At 41.1% G+C, this 20,359-nt stretch overlaps 1 protein-coding gene across 1 annotated transcript in view; it reads left to right on the top strand.

Annotated features, from left to right (window-relative positions):
* The first annotated feature begins 236 nt into the window (after positions 1-236).
* Positions 237-20,359, top strand: part of CORO2A (coronin 2A) — an 84,374-nt gene continuing 64,251 nt past the window's right edge. Inside the window, exon 1 of the mRNA XM_072991901.2 lies at positions 237-940. Within this exon, the coding sequence (XP_072848002.2) occupies positions 926-940 (15 nt within the window). The 5' untranslated portion in view covers positions 237-925. The remainder of the gene's footprint in view (positions 941-20,359) is intronic.

Consider the following 20,359-nt stretch of genomic DNA (forward strand, 5'->3'; position numbering starts at 1 on the left):
AAATGTTGCGCTTGAGCTCTGTAGCATAATCCATACAGCTTGCAGAATTCACAATTTCGTTTCCAACAGAAGGCAATTTACAATTTAAAAAAGACTTAACGACCAACGCAGACTCTGCAGAGCAGAGCGCACTGGTGGCCCGCGATTCACCCTCCCAGCACCCTGTTTTTGCGAGGGAGGCTCCTTCCCCAGCAGGGACCGGGTTTCTCCTCGCAGGTCTCCGCCCATCCATCATCAACAATGCCCTCGCTTTCTGTGGCCCAAGGTTCCCGAGCGGGCTTGCCGGACTCCAAGGGCGGCACACAAAGGGAGGGAGGGGAAATCGGTGGCCTTTAGTCCTTTTCTCTTATGTGGCTCCACCTCCCTCCTCGCCTCTCCAGCGCCAAGCTCGTGGATCTGTGTGTGTGTGTGTGTGTGTGTGTGTGTGTGTGGAGGATGTGTGTACTCTGCAGTGACTTTGCAAGCGTGCTCCCTGCCTTGCTCGGGAGCGTGCTTGCTGCATGCAGGAAGGCAGATTTTTCATGCTTCTGACCGGCTGTATTTATTTATTTTTTTAAATTTGAAATAGCGGGTGGGTGACAAGCAAGAGAGCTGTTCTTTCCTGGATCTGGATTTTATTTCATTATAATTATTTAATTTTGCATTGAACCCGGGGCGTGTTGCAGTGCTTGGCTTGCAAAGCTAGTCATGATTAATGAATGAACTTGGTTCCCTGATCGCACCGCGGCACCTGTAAAGGGGAAGGAGAAGAAGGCTGCCGAGGCAAAGCCAAGAAGGAGGAGGAGGAGGAGGAGGAGGAGGAGGAGGAGAAGAGGGAGGAGGTGTGGTTGGAGCCCGGTTGTGAAATCTTTGCTGCGGAGAGGAACGGCCGAGATCGGGGCGGGCTGGCCAGCCCTGGACGCTGCACCAAAAAAATCTCGACTGCATGACCATCGCCAAGGTAGGAGAGGGTGGCGGAGGAGGAACGAAAAGGAGGTGCCTGCACATCGCAAGAAGGTGCTGGGCTTGGCACAAGAACCGGTCAAGATCGGACAGTCGCTTATCGTTGCTTTTCGATACTCAAAATCGACTCTGCGTTTTTTTAAAAAAAAATATCTGGGGAAATAAAAAAAAAAGTCTTGCAATATGCCCTTCCCGTTATGTCCTGGTTTGTGCTCCAAAATTGGATTTCCAGCATACATCATTCTGGAGCTCAGGGGCGGGGCGAAACCCCAGCATCTAGGGGAGGAAAAATAAAAACCCTAAATCTTGTATTTGCCTGAATTTGACAGCTGGGTAAACGACAAATAAGGGAGTTGTTTCCCCACACCTGTTTTTATACATCTTGGGGGGGGGGTTGTAGGTGGGTTGTCGACACACAGGGCTGCTTGGAGCGGGAAAGCCCCGGCTCTGATTTCTGCCCCACCCAAGGATCACGATATCCTTCAAGAAGTGCCCCTAAGATGGTGTGTGTGCCTCAGCTCCCCCCAATTCTGGAAAAGAGTTGCACCTTTCCCATGACGACCCTCACCTTTCCCAGCAATTCATGAGGAACCATGCCTTTTAGCCGTGAGGGAAGGGAAGAAATAACTGTTATTTGACTGGAACAAAACCTTCAGGTTTAGGGGCACTGAGTTTTGATTCTAACACCAGGGAGCAAAATTTAGGTCATCATGGCAGAGTTTCTTCTGGTGAGTGAGAAGAGTTTCCAGGAGGGTGACCCACTGAAAACCATGGCTTACCCACAACAGGGACGGTGATACTTTTCAGTCAGAAGCCTACTATTGCAGGCCCGCCAGATGGTAAAATGGCTTATGATTTAGCCGTTTTGCAGACTTATTTCTGAGGCTCTAATAATTTTTCCCTTGCAGTTTTTTTAAAATGTTTGGATTAGTAAATCCACTAGCTGACAGGCAACCCTAGGACTGTTTCATTGGCAATACCTGTTTAGTCAAGGGGAGATCCATGGCTGATAACATACTCCAGGTGTGTTTTTCACAGAGGTACTTCTGTTAGTCCATTTCAGCACCTATAGCAAACCCGAAAGTATTGGGACACTTTCAAGACCAACACATTTATTTAAGCATGAATTTTTCATAGATTACAATTTGCTTCCTCAAACAGATGTTCCAGGGAGGGGGGGATAAATCCCTGAAAGCTTATGCTTAGATAAATCTGCCAGCTTTTACAGTGTCATAATACTTAATAATTTTGTTGCTGTTCTGTTTTTGTCCTGCATATTCTATGGGTGGACAACTGCAGTACTTGAGATGCTTTTGACCTACATTTCCCATCCACTCTAGCAAATAGGGAGGGATTATGGGAATTGCAGTCCCAACACTTCTAGAAAGTCATAGTTCCTTCTTCACAACTTCCACTTTAATTTCTGTCCTTATATTTGTTTCTGTTCTACAAGAAAAGAAAATGCTGTGTTACACTTTTATTTTGTTTCTTAGAGTATAAGAAATTCTTAGATTTATCTACTGTTATTTAAAAAACATTTTATGCAATTTAACAGGCTTTTATTTTTATTTAAAAATACACTCCATAAAAATCAGAAAGCTATTGACTCTTATCCCTTAGCTTAGGATATATGACTATGCTACCAGCATGATCTGGATTAATTTTGAATGCAACAGTAGCAGATGTGAAATATTTACAGAGATGAGTCTTGAAAGATGTATATCTGTATATAAAATTATTTATATTTAGAATTAAACAGATTTTTACTCTCGTTACCACAGTTCTACTGGTGTTGTTTACATTTCCAAACTGCACCAGCTATTCTAGTATACATATTTAGTCCTGCCCTTCCCATGTGGAACTCTAGCTGGCCATTCAGTTGTACTTGTAAGCAGGTGTTCAAACAATGGCAGAAGAATTGGTTTTTCAAGTCTTGCAGTGCTTATAGGTGAGGTGGTGAACTCTCTTCTTTCTGGGGCCAAGAGGTCTTAGTTATCCCAAATTAGTTAATGTAGAATCAGGGTTTGTCCTTGTCCACGTGCTGTTTCTTTGCTTTCCTGAATTCCTGCCTAATGCAATAGAAGGTGGGTGTTGCTTAGACTTTGCCCTACAAAGAAACTTGAGGAAGAAGTGCAAAAGGACTGTGTCCATGAGTTTAGGTCAGTGATGGTGAACCTTTTTGAGCCTGAGTGCCCGAACTGCAAAACAAACACCCAAATTATTTCTTTTGAAGTGCCAACACTGCAATTAAACCTGAATACTGAGGTTTTAGTTTAGAAAAAACAACTCATACAGTTGTCTGAACTAATCAACACATTTCTCTTAAAATAAATACACAATAACAGAGCTTTCAATGATACACTTTTTTTGTTGAAAAAACCCATCAACTCTAGTACGTGGAAAAAATTATTAAAGTAATACATTGTATACATGGCCCGAAGCCAGATAATTTATACAAACTTTTAAAATAATTATGTACATGTATTTTTGGATAAGAGGTACTCAACTTGTAATATGATTATATGCCACACTGAAATTGTATGGGACAAGCCTTACTCCAGGTCTTTTCCCTTCTTCTACAGGTGTTGGATTAGTAAAAGTAAACGTCAACCTGTATTAGTATGAGCAGGATAAACAAGAAAACTAAACTTGCTTAACACACTTTAAACTCCTAAACTAGTGTCTTGGGTTGCAAACACTGCATTCGGTAAAATTTTGTATTTGGCATGCTTTTGCACAATTAATGTGATTTTTGATGTTGTATGCATGCTGATAATTTGTCAGACCTTGGCTCATATGCCATAACTTTGAGAGCAACACATGCAGCGCTCAGGTCATCTGTCAGTCGCTTTCTGGTAGCAGATTTGATATAACTCAAAGCTGAAAACAGCTGCTCACAAGCATAAAATGACCCAAACGAAGTAAGAAAAGCAATCCCAAGTGCTTTCATTGACTTAAAATTATTTGGCAGATAATTCCACACTTTAAGGATTTCATTTTCAGAACTACCAACTGTGCTGTCCTTTGCCATCCCTTCGCACTCTGTCTTCTCCAGTGTTGCATGCAGGTGATATAATTTTTCCAGATAAAGTTTTCTTGAAATTCCAATAGCTCCATTTTCAGATTTCCGAAATCTAAGCAGTGTAAGCAGGAAAGATCAAGTTCTTCAAATTTGCCTTTAGCTGGAGAAGTAAGAAAACACAGGATTGTCTCCATGTTATGGAACTGTAAAAATCTGTTCCTAAAATTCTCCTTTGCAGCTGCTACAATGTTAGAAAATTCTTTGTAGATTTCCTGATGGCTTGTAGGATTGTTTGTAAATGTAGAATTTTCCAAATGCATTTTTAGATTTTAGCTGCCCACTTTCTCTCAAAAACCTGAAGTTTTCTCTCAAATGGTCTGATGTCACACAACATCCTTTCTGCTGTTTTCTCTAAACCTTGCAGGTTTTTGGTCAGTATATTGAAGTGTGCTGTAAAATCTGTAAAAAAAACATGAAGTTGGTAAGCCAGGCCATATCAGTGAGCTGTGGATATTCTTACTCCTTTTCAATCATAAGCAACCTAATTTCATCTAAGCAGGCTACAAATCTCTCCAGGACTCGTCCTCTGCTCAGCCACCGGACATGATTGTACTTAAGTAAAGTGTTATACTGTGCCTGGACCCCATCAAGAAGTGCTTGAAACTGTCGAAAATTAAGAACATGAGGCATGATGTAGTTCACCATTTATGTGACATCTCTGAGGATATTGTCAATTTTTTGCTGTTTTCCCTGGCACAAAGAGTTACTTGATGGTATAATACAATGAAACTGAATGACCGGATGTTTTACTTCTTTAACAAAGAACTGTATGAAACCTGATGTAACCTCCACCATGCAAGGTGCCCCATCACTAGTAACTGAAACTACTTTTTCTGCTCCGACGTCTTGTGACAAAAAAGCCTCCATCACAGCACTGTAGATATCTCTCCGTTGTGTTCTTCCAGGCAAAGACAACAGTTTCACCAGCTCTTCTCTCATGATGTTGCCAACAGCATAACGCAAGATTACTGCTGTGTATGTGTAGGCATCCTTCAGTCTTGAGAGACTATGGTTGTGTGTTCTAAATAAAGGTCTTGGAACAGCATCTAGTGTGGGTGAGAAGGCCAATTCGAGAGTGACAATCCCTTCCACACTGAAGACAAAGACAAACTGTCCCCTGTCCAGCTCCCTGGTTTTGATGGTTTTGGGACTGCCTCTTTGTCTCGGCCTGCTGGAAAAGTGCCTCTTCAAATTGAGAGAGGCCATGATGCAACGCCTGCCTCCAGGCTGAACGCTCAGATGTCAAAGTTTCCCATCTATTGAAATCCATTCCTAAGGCCTTCAGATCCCACTTGCAGATCTCCTTGTATTGCAGCTGTGGTCTCCCTCTGCGGCAATTTCCCTGCGCTAATTCTCCATTCAAGAGATCTTTTGGAATTCTCAGTTTTGCCTCCATTATACAGACAAATTAAAGTGTTCCTTGTTTTCCTGGCTTCACTATGCTGATGTCTAGGAATGTCTAAATGAAACCTTAGAGTCACTTAGAAGACTCTGCTTCTTTGGACACCTCATCTTTACAACTTAGTGAGCCGTCCCCTTGATTACTGCATTTGTGATTCGAATGCAAGTGTTTTGTTGGTTTATTCAACTGACTAATGAGAGTTAACTTTGAACACACTTGGGTGTCTGCTGGCAATGACAGCACCCTGTTGGCCAATCCTTCCACATAGGAACCACCACTTGAATGTTTTCAACATGAATGAAGAAGATAGTTGTATTTCAGCAATTGCAACAGAAATGCTCAAATATAATCAAAAATTTGCCATTAGGAAATACGTCTTGCTATTTGGGAAGAACAGAGATTCAGAAACAGCCTCCATCCTTCTTCTATAGCTGAAGAAACATGAGGAGCCTCCTTTTTGCCAAACTGATTTTGGATATCTGGATGAAAGCAGGAACTCTCTGTCATGCTGCCCTAAACTCTGGATCTGGAAAGTTGTGAGGCTTTTTGCTCCTTTCTGAGAACCCGAGGCGTAAAGCAAAGGGAAGGAGCTCTTATTCTTCTCCTCAGCGGTGACTGATTACAGAAACTGACAAGCACCACTACCACCATCACCACTATTGATGTCTGGAGACTTTGGTTTTCTCCATCTGGACGGGGGAAGGTCACAGTAAAAACAATATCTGTCTCGCTACCAAGGCCAGACAAATCTGTTGACCCCTGAACAAGCCAGACACTTCCCAGAGATCAGCTCTGCTGATAACAGTGTTGACTGATGAGTGACAGTAGTTCCAGCAGCAAGGGTAATTACTGTGCAAAACTCATGGGAGTCATTCCAATTCCTCATTTTCAGTGCCTCTTTCCTACTGGCTTCATGTTCTCCTCATAAACTTCTCAGAGGCATCTAATCTGCTGGCCACTATCGGAAACAGAATGCTGAGCTGGGCATCTCTTATGCTACCTATCATTCAATAATAAATATCCAGCAATTAGATGACAGCTCAGCTGACAATAGTCTACATCTCTAGGCGATTGCCTAACATTCAACTCAATTTTATTCAATATTATGTTTTGTGTAACGTTAATGCCATCATTATTTATGTGAGCTTCTGTTCTAGCCCATTAGAAGGAGGAGGAGGAGAACATCATTTCTGCACAACCAAGTCAAGTCAACCTAAATAGCTGCTTCACATACTGTATCTGTTATGTATTGATGTTTGATCACATGGACAGTCGACATCACATGGGTGTTTCATATGCTACTAACGGTGACTCTGATGGAGCTTGGGGGATGGGACACAGCGCTGAGATGAGAAATACATGATCAGGGCTTCTGAAATGATCAGAACAAAGTGGGGCTGTTGTTAAGACAGCAGACACAATGGATGAAAAGTTTCCCGGTCTGTCTGAAAGTGCTGTAAATATTGTTCTTCTTCATCTTGTTGTTGTTACTTCTGTTTTTACTTCAAGGGGTACAATTTCAACCCCTTAGAGCTATCAAAATGAAGGAAGGAGAGTTCACCAGACATGGGTTTACCCATGTAATGGAGAGTTTGAATTTTTTTGAGTGAGCATTAAGAAGTGGCGTACAAGGTGACACCCACTCCAGTTGCAAATACTGACAACAGATTCTGTGTCTTTCTCTTGTTCAGCCTCTGGGGTGTTGTGTGGAATTTTGTTTGTTTGTTTGCTGATCAGACAGGATGGTTTCTCTGAAAGTGGATGGATTTTACTTTGTCCCTTAGCTCTTAATTGTCAAGTGGTTAATTAAGTAACATTGGGTTGTTCTTAGGAGAGTTAAAGTATTTTTACTAGGGAGAAACATTATGGTGTACAAGTCTGTGAGACTCAATAGAGGTAAGGCTCACAGCCGCTCTTTTTAGGTGTCTACACTCTGTGTTCAACAAAGGTACAAGAAGGACAGGTGTGTTGGCACTGTGCCTGTCTGTTGATGGTTCTGTTACCCTCTGTGCGTTGGGGTAGTGTCCTACAGAAGGTTTTTACAGGTACAGCAGGCTCTCCTCTTCCCATTGTCAGACTTCTTGTGCAGAATGAGGGTGACAGTGGCGAGGCAGGCAGGGCAACCACACTCCAGCATCCCTTCATATTTAGTGAACATAAAATATGACTACCTGAAGAGAGGTAGTATATTTAATAGAAGCTTTAGGTCATGCACCCCTTGATCTCCAGATAATGATTGCAGTTTCTCCAGCTTAGGGGGGGTCCTGATTATCAGGAGCTGTTGGCAGGCTGTGAATGCCTGCCGTGTGTGGTGTGCCAAAGAAACTGCAAATGGCAGCATTAAATTGAATCACCTAGTTGAATTATAACATCCAGATTGGCTGTTGGATCCTTTTGGACAGGAAGAGAGACTTTGGCTGAGGAACTGGGTTGGCTTAAACTCTAGTGTATTGAAATATCTTTGGTTTTGAGTTCCAGTGTGGCTTCTGATCCGGGTTCCTGGTTTAACTGCTGGTCTTTGGTCCTGACTACTAGCTTGTCCTGTGGTTGTTGTTTCCCCTCGGACTGCTTAGGGGCCAAGCTGTGTACTTCTGTGTCGTTCTCTAGATTAGTTCCCAGACTGTGATATTCTTGGATCAAAATGTGCAGTTAAGCTTTGCAAACCTGTGCTCTGGAACAGGGCATAAATGGGTTTGCTTCACAGGGAGTGAGTGCATCAAACAGAGCTATAACTTGCATATTTGGTAGGAAAATGGCCATAGGGGAAAGGATTATACCTGCCGTTTCCATTTTGCTTTGGCCTCTTCCAGGGTCCTTAGCCTCTCTTAGAATACGGCTCTCACCATCTGTACCAAATTCAAATATGGCCCCTGGGCCAAAGAAGGTTCCCCTCTTTTGTTCTAGCATTATTGGCCCCAAAAGGGTCAGAAAGCCAAATCTGGCATTAGATGTGTTGTGTTTTAATTCCCAAAGGACTCCATACAGTACAGAACTCTCACTGGATTTAGGCTTAAGCCTTTGATGAATAGCTGTAAAGTGAAGTTAATGAAAAGTAAAATAATACTGTGACAAGTTCATCTTAGTGCTTCAGGGTATAAAATGACCATTTTGCCAGTGGATAAAGAAAAGACTTCATGCTGCCCATCATGCAGTACAGATTATTAGGGATAGCTGTGAGCTTCTCATCTTGTAGGTGTGATTAAGGCAGCAGAATGAAAGAGACTCTGTGATTTAGTGAAACCTGGCTGATGTGACATCTAATGGGTTTAGTATCATTGGCTATGCAGAGAGCTAGTTCTTCCAACAGCTATTAGGGACAGGCTACACAAAACTGATTTTATTTTCTGCAGTTGCTCTGTTAAAAGTCAAGGTTCCTTTGGGTTGTTATCAGTGATGCTCTGCTGGCTTCAGATAGAAGTGTTCTCCATCGGTAGGCAACCTTCATCCCACATGAAATTGTATCCTGCCTTGAGAATGCAGGGATTTTGTGTGTGTGTGTGTGTGTGTGTGTGTGTGTGTGTGTGTGTGTGTGTGTGTGTGTGTGTGTGTGTGTGTGTGTGTGTGTGTGTGTGTGTGTGTGTGTGTGTGTGTGTGTGTGTGTGTGTGTGTGTGTGTGTGTGTGTGTGTGTTTTGTTTTGTTTTGTTTTTGTAAAAAAACAACGGCTCAGTAATTCAGATCCTTCTCCACTCATTGTTGGCTCATAGGCAGATGAAGGAAGAAACATCAGGTGCTAGACTGCTATTCTGGCAGCTGAGACAGTGCTTCCACTTGACAGTTTCTGCCAGTTCTTAGGATCAGAAATGTCTCTCTCCTGAGTCTGGCTTAGTGTTGCCAGGAAGAGCGGTTGGTTCTCAGTCCCCGTGGTGGTGGTGGTGGTGGTGGTGGGTCAGAACTTGGAAAAGTTTTTTTTTAATTCACTGCAGTTAACAGCACCTGTCCACTAGCAAGGCTGGGCCCCAGTGGTTCTGGGAAGTATAATCTATCAGTGTAACTTTTCCAGATTCTGTTATGGATTATAGAGCCATGGGAGAGCAGGAATTTAGGGTTTGGTCAGCTCTGATCTGCGGTCCTTTCATTAGGAGGGTGAAGTCATAATTCAGGGTGTGCACCAATAAACAGTGAAAGGAGACAGAAATTTCTGGAGTAGATTCTTTCCTGGAGGATCCCCAGTGATCTTGTTAATGGATTGAATTCCATGTCTAATATATAACAATCCATTAATTTAAAAAAGTGCATTGTACTGTTAATTATTCATTGTAGATGTAAGTGAAATTTAAGAGCTTTCCTTATGCCCCTAAATCAACAAAAGATCCCCCCTCCTAACTTTGGCAGCTAAATCTGCTTTCCACAGATTTGTGAGAGCTCTGGACCACAATGTGACAGATAACTGCATCTGCTGGGGAGCAAACGGGCAGGAATCAGACTGGAACAGCACCTGTAAGATATAAATACATGTTCCTTTCTTCTTCTTTTTGTTAGAGAGTGCCATAGAAGAATGGGTTAGGAAGAAATATAAAGGCATTTGTGTATTATGAAGCAGATTGATTGTAAAAAGAATCTGGCATCAAAGAAAGAGGACCATTGGTGTTTTTCGTAGCAGGCAGGCATAAAGAAACCAATCTCCATGTGTGTTTATTTTCTTCTGTGTTCTGAGATGATCCTGGGGCTGTCATCAGTGGAACTGAAGCAGGTTATAGTCAATGAAAGCTCATACCATAACAGTGTTGTTAGGGCATGTCCAGACAGGAGAAATTGGAGTGGTCCAGTTCTCACTTCAAAGGTTATCTTTAGTGCTATCTATTTGACCTTTCACTTGAGAGATCCTTCTGTTCATACTCACCAATATTTTCTCTCCCACAAAAAAGGGTCTTTAGATCCCCAAAATTTTCTCAATTTAGATTAATGACCCCCTCCTTCCTGCCCTCTTCCCTTGCTTTTCTGGCAGCCATCATTCAACAGGCCACGGCAACTTCCCTGTTTTTGTTAAATAAAGTGATATAGCGAAACAGTAGTGCATCTACCTAGCATGGTACACATAATACTGCCAATGTATCTTGTTTCTTTAGAATAGCGCTGTATCATTAGAATATATATACAGTATTTTAAAATTTTAAATGGTAGAATAAATGTTCACCCACTGATGGTTATCAGATGATTCCAGATGTATTAGTATATGCAGAAGAACAGTTTGATGTAACACAGAAGAAAAGTAAAGGAATTATGTGGTCCTGTACATACATTAATGTACTTTTCCTCCTTTCTTCCATTTCCTTTCCTTTTGGGTAAAATGTGAGGTAAAACATGACTTATAAATCCTCTTCAGATGTGAGGCCATGAGTCTTATTCATAGGTGAGCAAGTATAGATAGCTGTTTGAAATTTCCGTCTCCTAGAGGAGACTTCCAGCTTCATGGGTCTGACTTCTTCTTCTTAATCTGCCTCTGCTGGAGATTGATTACCCTTCCTCAGTAGTGCATCGTGTGTGGTAGAAGCCACGTCAGACCAAAGCTGGAGATGTAGCCAGGGAAACTTCCTGTTGCTTCTCTGTGTGCCTTGCGCATTAGCTCACGTAGACACATATGTAATATGCTCCGCAGGCAGGTCACTTTACCTGACATCCCCTAAAAACAGACCTTTGGGGCTGTAACAGTGAAGTGCATCACCAATGTAATTTAAGGGGCGAATGGCACTCCTCCATGTCAATTTGGGAAACTGCTGCATTGGCATGTCACCATTTCTGCCAGAGGAGGGCCATGCAACCAAAATCCTATTCAAGCTTTATATCCTCGGGTGCACTGACACACTCAGGAGTGCCCACAATCACCGCCTACGTTGTTGCTTTGTATAGGCAAGCAATGGGAGGAGAGGTTTCTGTTTGTGTGTAGACTCTACAAATAAGAAGGAACCTCTCCTCTTCAGAGTCATTGGTGCTCGCATGAAGAAAGCGATGATGGATACTGGCTAATGTGACTTCCAAACTGGGCTAAAGTTGCATTATTATTGTAACACAACGACAAACCTCCTATTAGTGTTCACAGAAGGATGACATATGTTGCTACAGCTAGTTGTGGCTAATTGACAAGGTTCCAGACTGCTGCTAGGAGCATGATGAGACATGCTCCCTTTATTGTGCAAAGAAGGATAATGTCAAAACCTTTAGTGTAACTTTAAGGTATATTTCAGAGTTTAAATGCAACTAGTTTTTAGTTCATTTAAGGGTTATAGGATGAGTGTGGTAACTGCTACATGTGCTTTGTATCATAGGTCATCAGCACCTAACCTTTTATTTTTCATTTTTAAAAACCCTGAAAAGCAGCTAGGTTATTATAAACTTATTATAATAAAAACAGGAACCATTGTCATTTATAGATATATAACTATGTAACAACCTATTTTTAAAAGAACTGTTAATGTAAAGAATGAGAAGAAAATTAAGCAAAGGTACTATTATATGGGAGAGGGACGTGGTGGCGCTGTGGGCTAAACTGCAGAAGCCTGTGCTGCAGGGTCAGAAGACCAAGCAGTCGTAAGATCGAATCCACGTGACGGAGTAAGCGCTCATCACTTGTCCCAGCTCCCGCCAACCTAGCGGTTTGAAAGCATGCAAATGCAAGTAGATCAATAGGGACCACCTTGGTGGGAAGGTAACAGCGTTCCGTGTCTAAGTCGCACTGGCCATGTGACCACGGAAGATTGTCTTTGGACAAAATGCTGGCTCTATGGCTTGGAAACGGGGATGAGCACTGCCCCCTAGAGTCAAACACGACTGGACAAAAATTGTCAAGGGGAGCCTTTACCTTTACCTTTACTATTATATGGGCAAGGAAAATAATATTTGAAAACTGATGGGAAGGAAGTGAAACAGAAGCAGTGTTTTTTTTTTTTTTTGAAAATAGATAATAGAATGGAGTTTATACTGTTTGATTTGCCAATAAAATGGTTGTTGTGGGTTTTTCAGGCTCTTTGGCCGTGTTCTGAAGGTTGTTCTTCCTAACGTTTCGCCAGTCTCTGTGGCCAGCCTTCACAAATACATTACCAATAAAACTTAAAAAAAAAACTTTTTTGAAAAAGCAGCTAGGTTAGCCACTTGTGAATAAAGAGATAGTAGAGAGAAACATTGAAGAAGTACAGTATAATTATACATAAGGATCTTGTATTTTTCCTCTAGCCTTGGAAGTGTAACTAATCATGTTTCAAAAGTAGTTCTGTATTACTCAGTTAGCCATGTTAGATGTGGGAAGATGTGGGAAATTACACTAAGTCGTCACCATGCTATTTCAGGCAGTTTTAGGAGGGGGAAGGAAAAACAGATTTTTCCCACTCCTCCAGAGCCTATTCCAGCAAGTTTTATCTAGCAATAATGTGCAGTGAGCTTAAGCCATTTGATTCTCTTTAGTACAAGAATAAAGGTTTCAGAAAAGGACAAACAACCCGTCCTCCTTCCTTTCCTTCTGTGCGGGTCCGTTATTCTTCACCTCCCCCGAACCAAATAAAACAGGAGACGCTTTTGAACCAAACAATTTGTCTTCATTTATTAACTGGGGTAAAGGAATGGAAATGTCTATCAACTTGGGAATAAACTTCTCCTGTGGGAGCAACGGCTCGTACAGGGGCACCCAGTCTTCATCAAACGGGTTGCTTGACCTCGACGCCCATGGGCCAGCCTGAACCCGGGTGGGTTCTTCGGGTTCGAAGTCATCCGGGTCCGTTGTCAATAACGGGGTTGTCTCCTCATGCCCTGTATATCCCCAGGGTACATGGTTCTCTGCCCCGGTCCCAGGGTCCTGGTAATAACTCAGTTTCTTCAACTCCTCCAGATGCCATAATTTCTTTTCCTCCCTCTCTTTCTCTATTCTCTTCTTCTCCTCAACCAACTTGCGTCGCCACTCTCTAGTCTCCCTTTCTCCCCAGTAGGAGGGCCGTACTGTCATTTCCCTCCTTCTCTTCTCCTCTGCCTCCCGCTTAGTGAGTCGCACCTGTTCCCACTTGCCAGTCCAAGGGTCTTGGATGGACACCCATTCCCATCCACCCTCCTCAACGTCCCTCCGACGACTGACCTCTCCTACAGCTCCCTCCTCTGGATCTTTCCATTCCCTTCCCGCCCAAACCTGAGGAGTCTGGGTAGATATAGTTAACCCCTTCATGCCCCATTCTAAATCCATGGTGTCCACTGCCTGGTGTAACATCTGGGGTGGGAAAGGCATGGGAGCTGTCTGGGTGCCCACAGAGGCTCTAGGGCGAGACGGCACTCTCAACATCACCTCACGACCCGGGGTACGGGTGTCACACCTTCCTCTGCTCCCCATTGCAAATTCTTACAGCGCAGTTGTTCTGCCATGTTGAAGGAACTTTATGTGGCATTCAAATGACTGTGTAGTGCTTCATTTGTTACTAGGGTCTCTTTCAACTGGGACTGTTTTTTTTACTGCCCATTCCCACTTTTTGCTGAGGGGAAGGGCCTCAAGGTCCTGCTTGCCCTCCAAACATAACATTTATTAGTAAAGGGATCCAAAAGTGGGTGTGGGGTGGATAGAGAGAGATCTTCTGTAGTGCTAACCCACCCATTTTTAAAAAGCGGGCAGACAGGTAGGTAAGTGGGTGGCGTAATTGCATGGTCTTTTTAATACACAAATCCTAGACTCATGCAATGGGTGAAAAAAGAACTTTCTCCCAACACCAGCACTGTCAGTCTCTTCTGGGGCAGTTTGCTGATACCAGTTTTGCCACTGGGCAGACAAAACCAAAATCAGCAAAAGGCACATGAACAAAATAATTGAAAACTTCTGAACAGGTTCTGAACACAAAAGTGTATTGAAAAGCGTCATAGCACTAAAACTGTGCCCGTGGGATAATCCTGGAAAACAAATAAGCTCACCTTGCAGGAAGGACATTTTATCAATGGTTCATGTCTCTGGTTGTACCAGGATGTCATCTGGATAATGGGGTGGGGGAACCCTCTGAAATGTCAGGGACCAGTCAGACGCATTTGGTGAAGCAAATATGTCTTATTGTCCTTATGTAAACAAATTTTGTACTCATAGTCCTCTGGATAGATGGGGCCAGTTGTCTTTAAGGCACAGTGTGTGTCACAGAGAGAATGGGAAGGATGTGTTCGGCTGAGATACTTTGCATTAATCTTTACTCACATGTTTATTTTTAAAGTACTGCTTTCACATTTTATATCCACTGGGCTTTACTGTTGGACCCTGTTCATTTCTAACTTTAGAGGATCACTTTGTCCTTCTCCTACCATGTTGTGATCATGGCGGGTATATCATCTTCCTCCAGTAATCAGAAAAGGGACTGCCAAGTTATAAAAGCTTTGCAAGCTGGAGTTTGCCCTATCACTGAAACCAGAAATGCAGGATTACTTGTGGAGGAAACTGATAAGGAGTAATATTTTCCTGGTGTCTAAGAAACAGAGAAAGAAGTGAAATGAAGCATTGTGTTTAGAGAAACTAGACAAGGGGGTATGGATTTTATTTTTATATATATATATATATATATATATATATATATATATATATATATATATATATATATATATATATATATATATATATATATATATATATATATATATATATATATATATATATATATATATATATATATATATATATATATATATATATATATATATATATATATATATATATATATATATATATATATATATATATTTATTTATTTATTTATTTATTTATTTATTTATTTATTTATTTATTTATTTATTTATTTATTTATTTATTTATTTTTGTATTTTTTTGTCCTAAGCTTGGTCTTAGTAAGAAAGAAAAATAGACTCATTCAAGAAAGAATTTTTAAGAGACCTTCAGATGCTCTTCATTTTGAGATTTGGCTTTAGTCAAATTTTATATATAAAAAAATCAAAACATTAAATTCAAAACTTCTAGGCAGCTCAAAGACATACATTTTTAGAAATATTCCATGGGGCAAAGGAACATGATCTTGGTTACAAACTCAGGGTCACATTCTGGTTCTATGCCACTTTGGCGCAGTTGTTACATGGGTCGTAGACTTTTGTCTGTGGACTCAGCTTTTCCTATTAAGTGGATTGAAGGCTCCTCACTGTGAAAATGCCATGTAGAAAACTAGTTATCAGTGCAGATAAGTTGAAATTTCTCCCGAACATGCTAGTTTCTTCTGTGTGGTGGAATGTTTATCGGTGAAGAAGGATTTGGTTGTGACCAGCCATAGCCTAAAGTGATACGTCCAGACACATGTTAGCATCTCAGTAAGAATTTGGCCCTTGATGAATGAAATATTTTTCTCTTTGACATTTCTTTGTCATGCTGTAGGCCTTTAATCTTCTATAACAATACAAAATCATTCAGTTTTTCTTCATAATCTGTGAATCGCACATATGGGATTTCCTGTTTTGCAGAGCGTTTTGGAATTTAATACAGCTTTTTGCCCCAGATCCATCCATTCCATTGCAGATGTGCAAACTGTTCCCTCCATTTTATTTCAGTTCATTTTTATTCACTGATCCAAGGAGAATGTGAAGCACATTCTCTTCTAAGCCCAGTATCTACACCCATTACTTTAGCGCTTATCTCCTAATAAGATTCACTATTTTCTTGTTGGCTTTTTGTGTACCTGTACAGTGGGGTCTCTACTTAAGAACGTCCCTACTTAAGAACAATTCTACTTAAGAACAGCTCCGTTTGCTAAATTTTGCTTCTACTTGAGAACAAAAATCCTAGATAAGAACAGGAAAAAAAAACCTTTCCTGCTCTTTTTTTAACCTTAGGTCATCTTAGGTTAAAAAAAATTCTCCCCTTAGTGGTAGAGTACATATTAACCAGCTTTGCATTAGTTCCTATGGGAACTAATGCTTCAATGTACGAACGCACCTCTACATAACAAAAAACCAGCCAGAACGGATTAATTGGTTTTCAGTCCATTGCTTCAAAATTAGCTTCGTCAGAAGTGCTTTTAACACTGTTCCCTAAGAAAAAAAGAAAAAATATCCCCCTCTAGTGGCAGAAGGCGGAATAGCCGCTTCCCATTAGTTTCTGTGGACGGAAAAGAGCAGATACGGATTAAATGGTTTTCAATGCATTCCTATGGGAAATGCAGATTCTACATAAGAACTTTTCCACTTGAGAACCACCTTCCAATACGGATTAAGTTCTTAAGTAGAGACCCCACTGTATCTTAATTGTATACACAGGTAAGATCAGGAACTAGATATCGTTCTGAAAGGCAGACTGACTTTCAATGTAGCCTTAATCCAAAGAATTGCCCCATTCTGTTGCCATTTTCTCCAAGCTTAGAAACAGGCAAAAGGATTTTCAGAACAAGAGTTGGGGAATGTTTGTTGTTTGACTACAGCTGAGAGCAGCCCTAGCCAGGATGGTTAACAGTGAAGAAGTTGTGATCAAACAGTGTCTGGGAGGGCTATATGTTCTCTAGCTTAGGTTTTTTTAAAATTCAACATACAAAAAAACAAAAATAGAGCAAGAAAAAAGAGAATAATAAAAAAGAAAAACTAAACTAAGCCCTCTGCTAAACTAAACCCTCCCCCCTTTGGAGTCAGAGACTCCAGCCTTGTTAAACCCTCCGCTCTCCCCGGTTTGGTTTCCAGTGTATGCTAAGTAGATATACATATATGATAGAATTTGCCCTACACTCCTGTCTTCTTCTGGGCCCAAAAATATATTAGTTCCCAGCTTTGTTTTACATAGTCTCTTGGTTGTTCCCGTAGTGCTACTGATAGAGTGTCCAGTTCTGCTATGTCCCATAGCTTCTTCAACAACTCTTCTATCGTTGGAATCTCTTCGCTTTTCCATTTTTGGGCCCAGAGTAATCCAGCTGCTGTGAGTATATACATCAGACAATGCTTCAGTTTTTTTTATCATTAATTCCTGGCATGACATTCAATAATGCCATTTCAGGTTTTATATCTAGTTTCTGCTGGGTAATTTCTTTTACTAACTCCCACACCTGTGTCCAATAATTTTTTACTTTTCCGCATGTCCACCACATATGATAATAAGTTCCAGCATTTTTTTCCACACTTCCAACATATATTGCTGTTACCCTCTGACATTTTTGCTAGTCTTAAAGGTGTGTAGTGCCATCTGTAAAACATTTTGAGGATACTTTCTCTGAGATTTGCTATAAGATGATTTGATAATCATCTTATAGCTTTCTTTCCACATCTTCGTCCAATCATCAAGACCTATGTTATATCAAAAAAAATTTTGCCCATTTTACCACCGTCTCTTTCATCCTCATCTAATTCATATTCTAATAAGTATGTATACATTTTTAAATTATTCTTTCATCAGTATATATCCACAGTCTATCCACCTGTACTTTGCCCTCAAAGAAACCCACAGTCCTATCTTTTTTATATCTTGATTCTAATTTCACCATTGACCATCTTAGGTTAGTTTTAAACTATTTTCCCCTCAGAAGGAATAGCATATGCAAATTCTCATATACATCCCAAATTCTTATCTCTGTATGTAAGCTGGCACATACAAATAATAGCATTTCCAAACAGGTAGTCATGATAGCCTGTTGTAACAAACCAACAAAGAATCCTGTAGTAACTATTATGGTATAAAGTTGTAGGGGTACTATCTGATTCAGCAAATTCATTTTGACAATTCTCAAGTTGTCAAAATGCAGCAAAAATATGATTTGCCTATCTGGACAGAAATAAAGGTTTGAACAGGAACGAGGGCATGGAGAGGCCAGTGTTGCTTTCACTTAGTTTGGGATGTGGTCACTAAAACAATACATTTGCCATCCAAGAATTTAGTAATTTTTTTCATACCATATCATGATTTCCCCAGTTAATTTTAAGGAATACAGAGAGGGTACAGTGAGTTCTTGTTCAGCCATGAAGCACTTTGGATGGTTTGACATGTTTTCTCAAACAAATCTATTTTATAGGTTACTTTGCTGGGGGGGGGATAAATTAAGATGACCCCCATCTGTACCACCTTTAGCTGATGTAAGTTATCTTGTTAGAAGCAAGTCTAGTAACAAACCATTTCCTGCTTGTTTGTAATATCCACAGTCTGCCTGTCCCTGCGTTGCTCAACCCTTGAAGCACCAGTATTGCTAAAGAGCAGCAAGAGCAGAGTATTGCATTAAAGGCTTTCCTGACTGATAAGGAGTATCTGGCTGGGGCAAAGTTGTACTGATAGCTGTGTCAGCTCCTTTGTGTCTATTGCTCTTGTTGCTGCAACCCCCCCGCCCTCCAGTTATTCAATTTGCTGTGGAAAAGCTTCGTGTTGTTTACTTCTCTGTATTGTTGATAAATGCTTCTCCTCTTAATTTCTCCTTCCTTCTCTGCTCAAGAAAGAAATAAGATATACTGATGTTAATCAGCTGAAATGCTCTGTTAACTTTGTAGTCTGAAACTTAATACATTTAGGGGCCAGAAAGAAAGAGGGAAGTCTCCTTTGGATTGCATAAAGAGGCATAAGTCTTTGCCACTTCACTGTTAAGAACTTTCCATTAGAGTGTTCTAATTTTTATGCACCATATTCCTTTGGGGCAGTGTTGCTCAAATGTTAAGGTCCCAGATGTTTATGGACTGTGGCTCCCAGAAACCCTCACTGTTGATGGTGTTGCCTAGAGCTTCTGGGATTTGTAGTCCAAGATCATGTAGGCGCCCCAAGTTAGGGAACCACTGATTTAGCATTGTGGTAGATTGCGTGAAATTCAATCTGATATAACCTTAAAGGACGCTTTATTACTGCCAACCTCTTTGCAGAATGCAAAGCTTTTGAGCTGCATCCAGGAGTGCTAGTGAATAAGGCGACGTTTTGCACAGCGTTGTTAGCCTAGGCTCAGCTGCATTGCTTAACAGATCTATACAGTACATTGTTTGAGATGGGCTGCCCTCAGACCTCCCTGTGCTAAAGGAGCAAAATCCATAGTAGAGAGCTCTGGAATCTGTATCTGTGTTTCAGCACTGAGCGAGGTGCTGGTGAGAAGAAAGCTGGGAAATGATAATAGTTTTATCAAAGGCAGATTCACTCACAGAATAGTTTCTAATTGTTTGTCGCACCAGGGGTTAGAATACAGTCCTGCAGTCTTGTGAAGATGAAAACCATTGTCTGAAACCTCCCTTGGAAGTTCCCTTCCAGTATTAAAGAGGTAAAGATTTCCTAATGTTCTCACGGAGGCTCTTGGCACCCTTGTCTGAATATCCCCAGCCCAGGAGCCCAGGTATGTGTCTATATGCAATGGTCTGTGACATGTGTGATTGTGAATGTGTAAGGGTTTTTACACATCCCTAATATGTTGAATGAATGCATGGGAGGAGAGTGGGCCTCTCTTTGGAGATCCATTTGATTCAGTACTGATTCAGATTTCTACCAAGTAGTTTCATGCTAAATGGTGGTGATTAACCTTGAATACATTTTTGGACTTGCATGGCACACTTTTCTTTTTCTTTTGCACCTGTAGTGAAGAAAACCTTAGTTCTCCTGGTTTAGCCTGAATCAGCAGAGTGGGTTATGCTTTCTTTCCGAATCATGAACAGAAACCAGGACTAGCGTCTGGCTTACACTCCTGGTTTGCAAGAACAAGAACAAGTCATAGATTGCTTGCTTGGACAAAATGGTGTACAATATTGGTTTTAAACCAGACCTGGATGAAATCATTGCATGTAAAGTACAGTATGTTAGGCCAAGAGACTTCCAAAGTTCATTCCTGGAGTGCCTCTCCATGGTTTTGACGAAATGTCTGAACCACCCCTCACTCATATGTCTGGCGATTTGGTATTCTACAACCGTGGGCTTTCAACAGCAATGTGATTTTCACTTGGGCATTGGAAATCTGGCCTGACTTAACCTTATTTTGTCGAAACTGCTTTACCTTTCACCAGAAAGTTAAGATAGTGCCTTGAGAGTTGATGTGGGAGGCTTTTATTAAAAGTA

Source organism: Pogona vitticeps, chromosome 2, assembly GCF_051106095.1.
Source record: "Pogona vitticeps strain Pit_001003342236 chromosome 2, PviZW2.1, whole genome shotgun sequence".
NCBI classification, from domain to species: domain Eukaryota; kingdom Metazoa; phylum Chordata; class Lepidosauria; order Squamata; family Agamidae; genus Pogona; species Pogona vitticeps.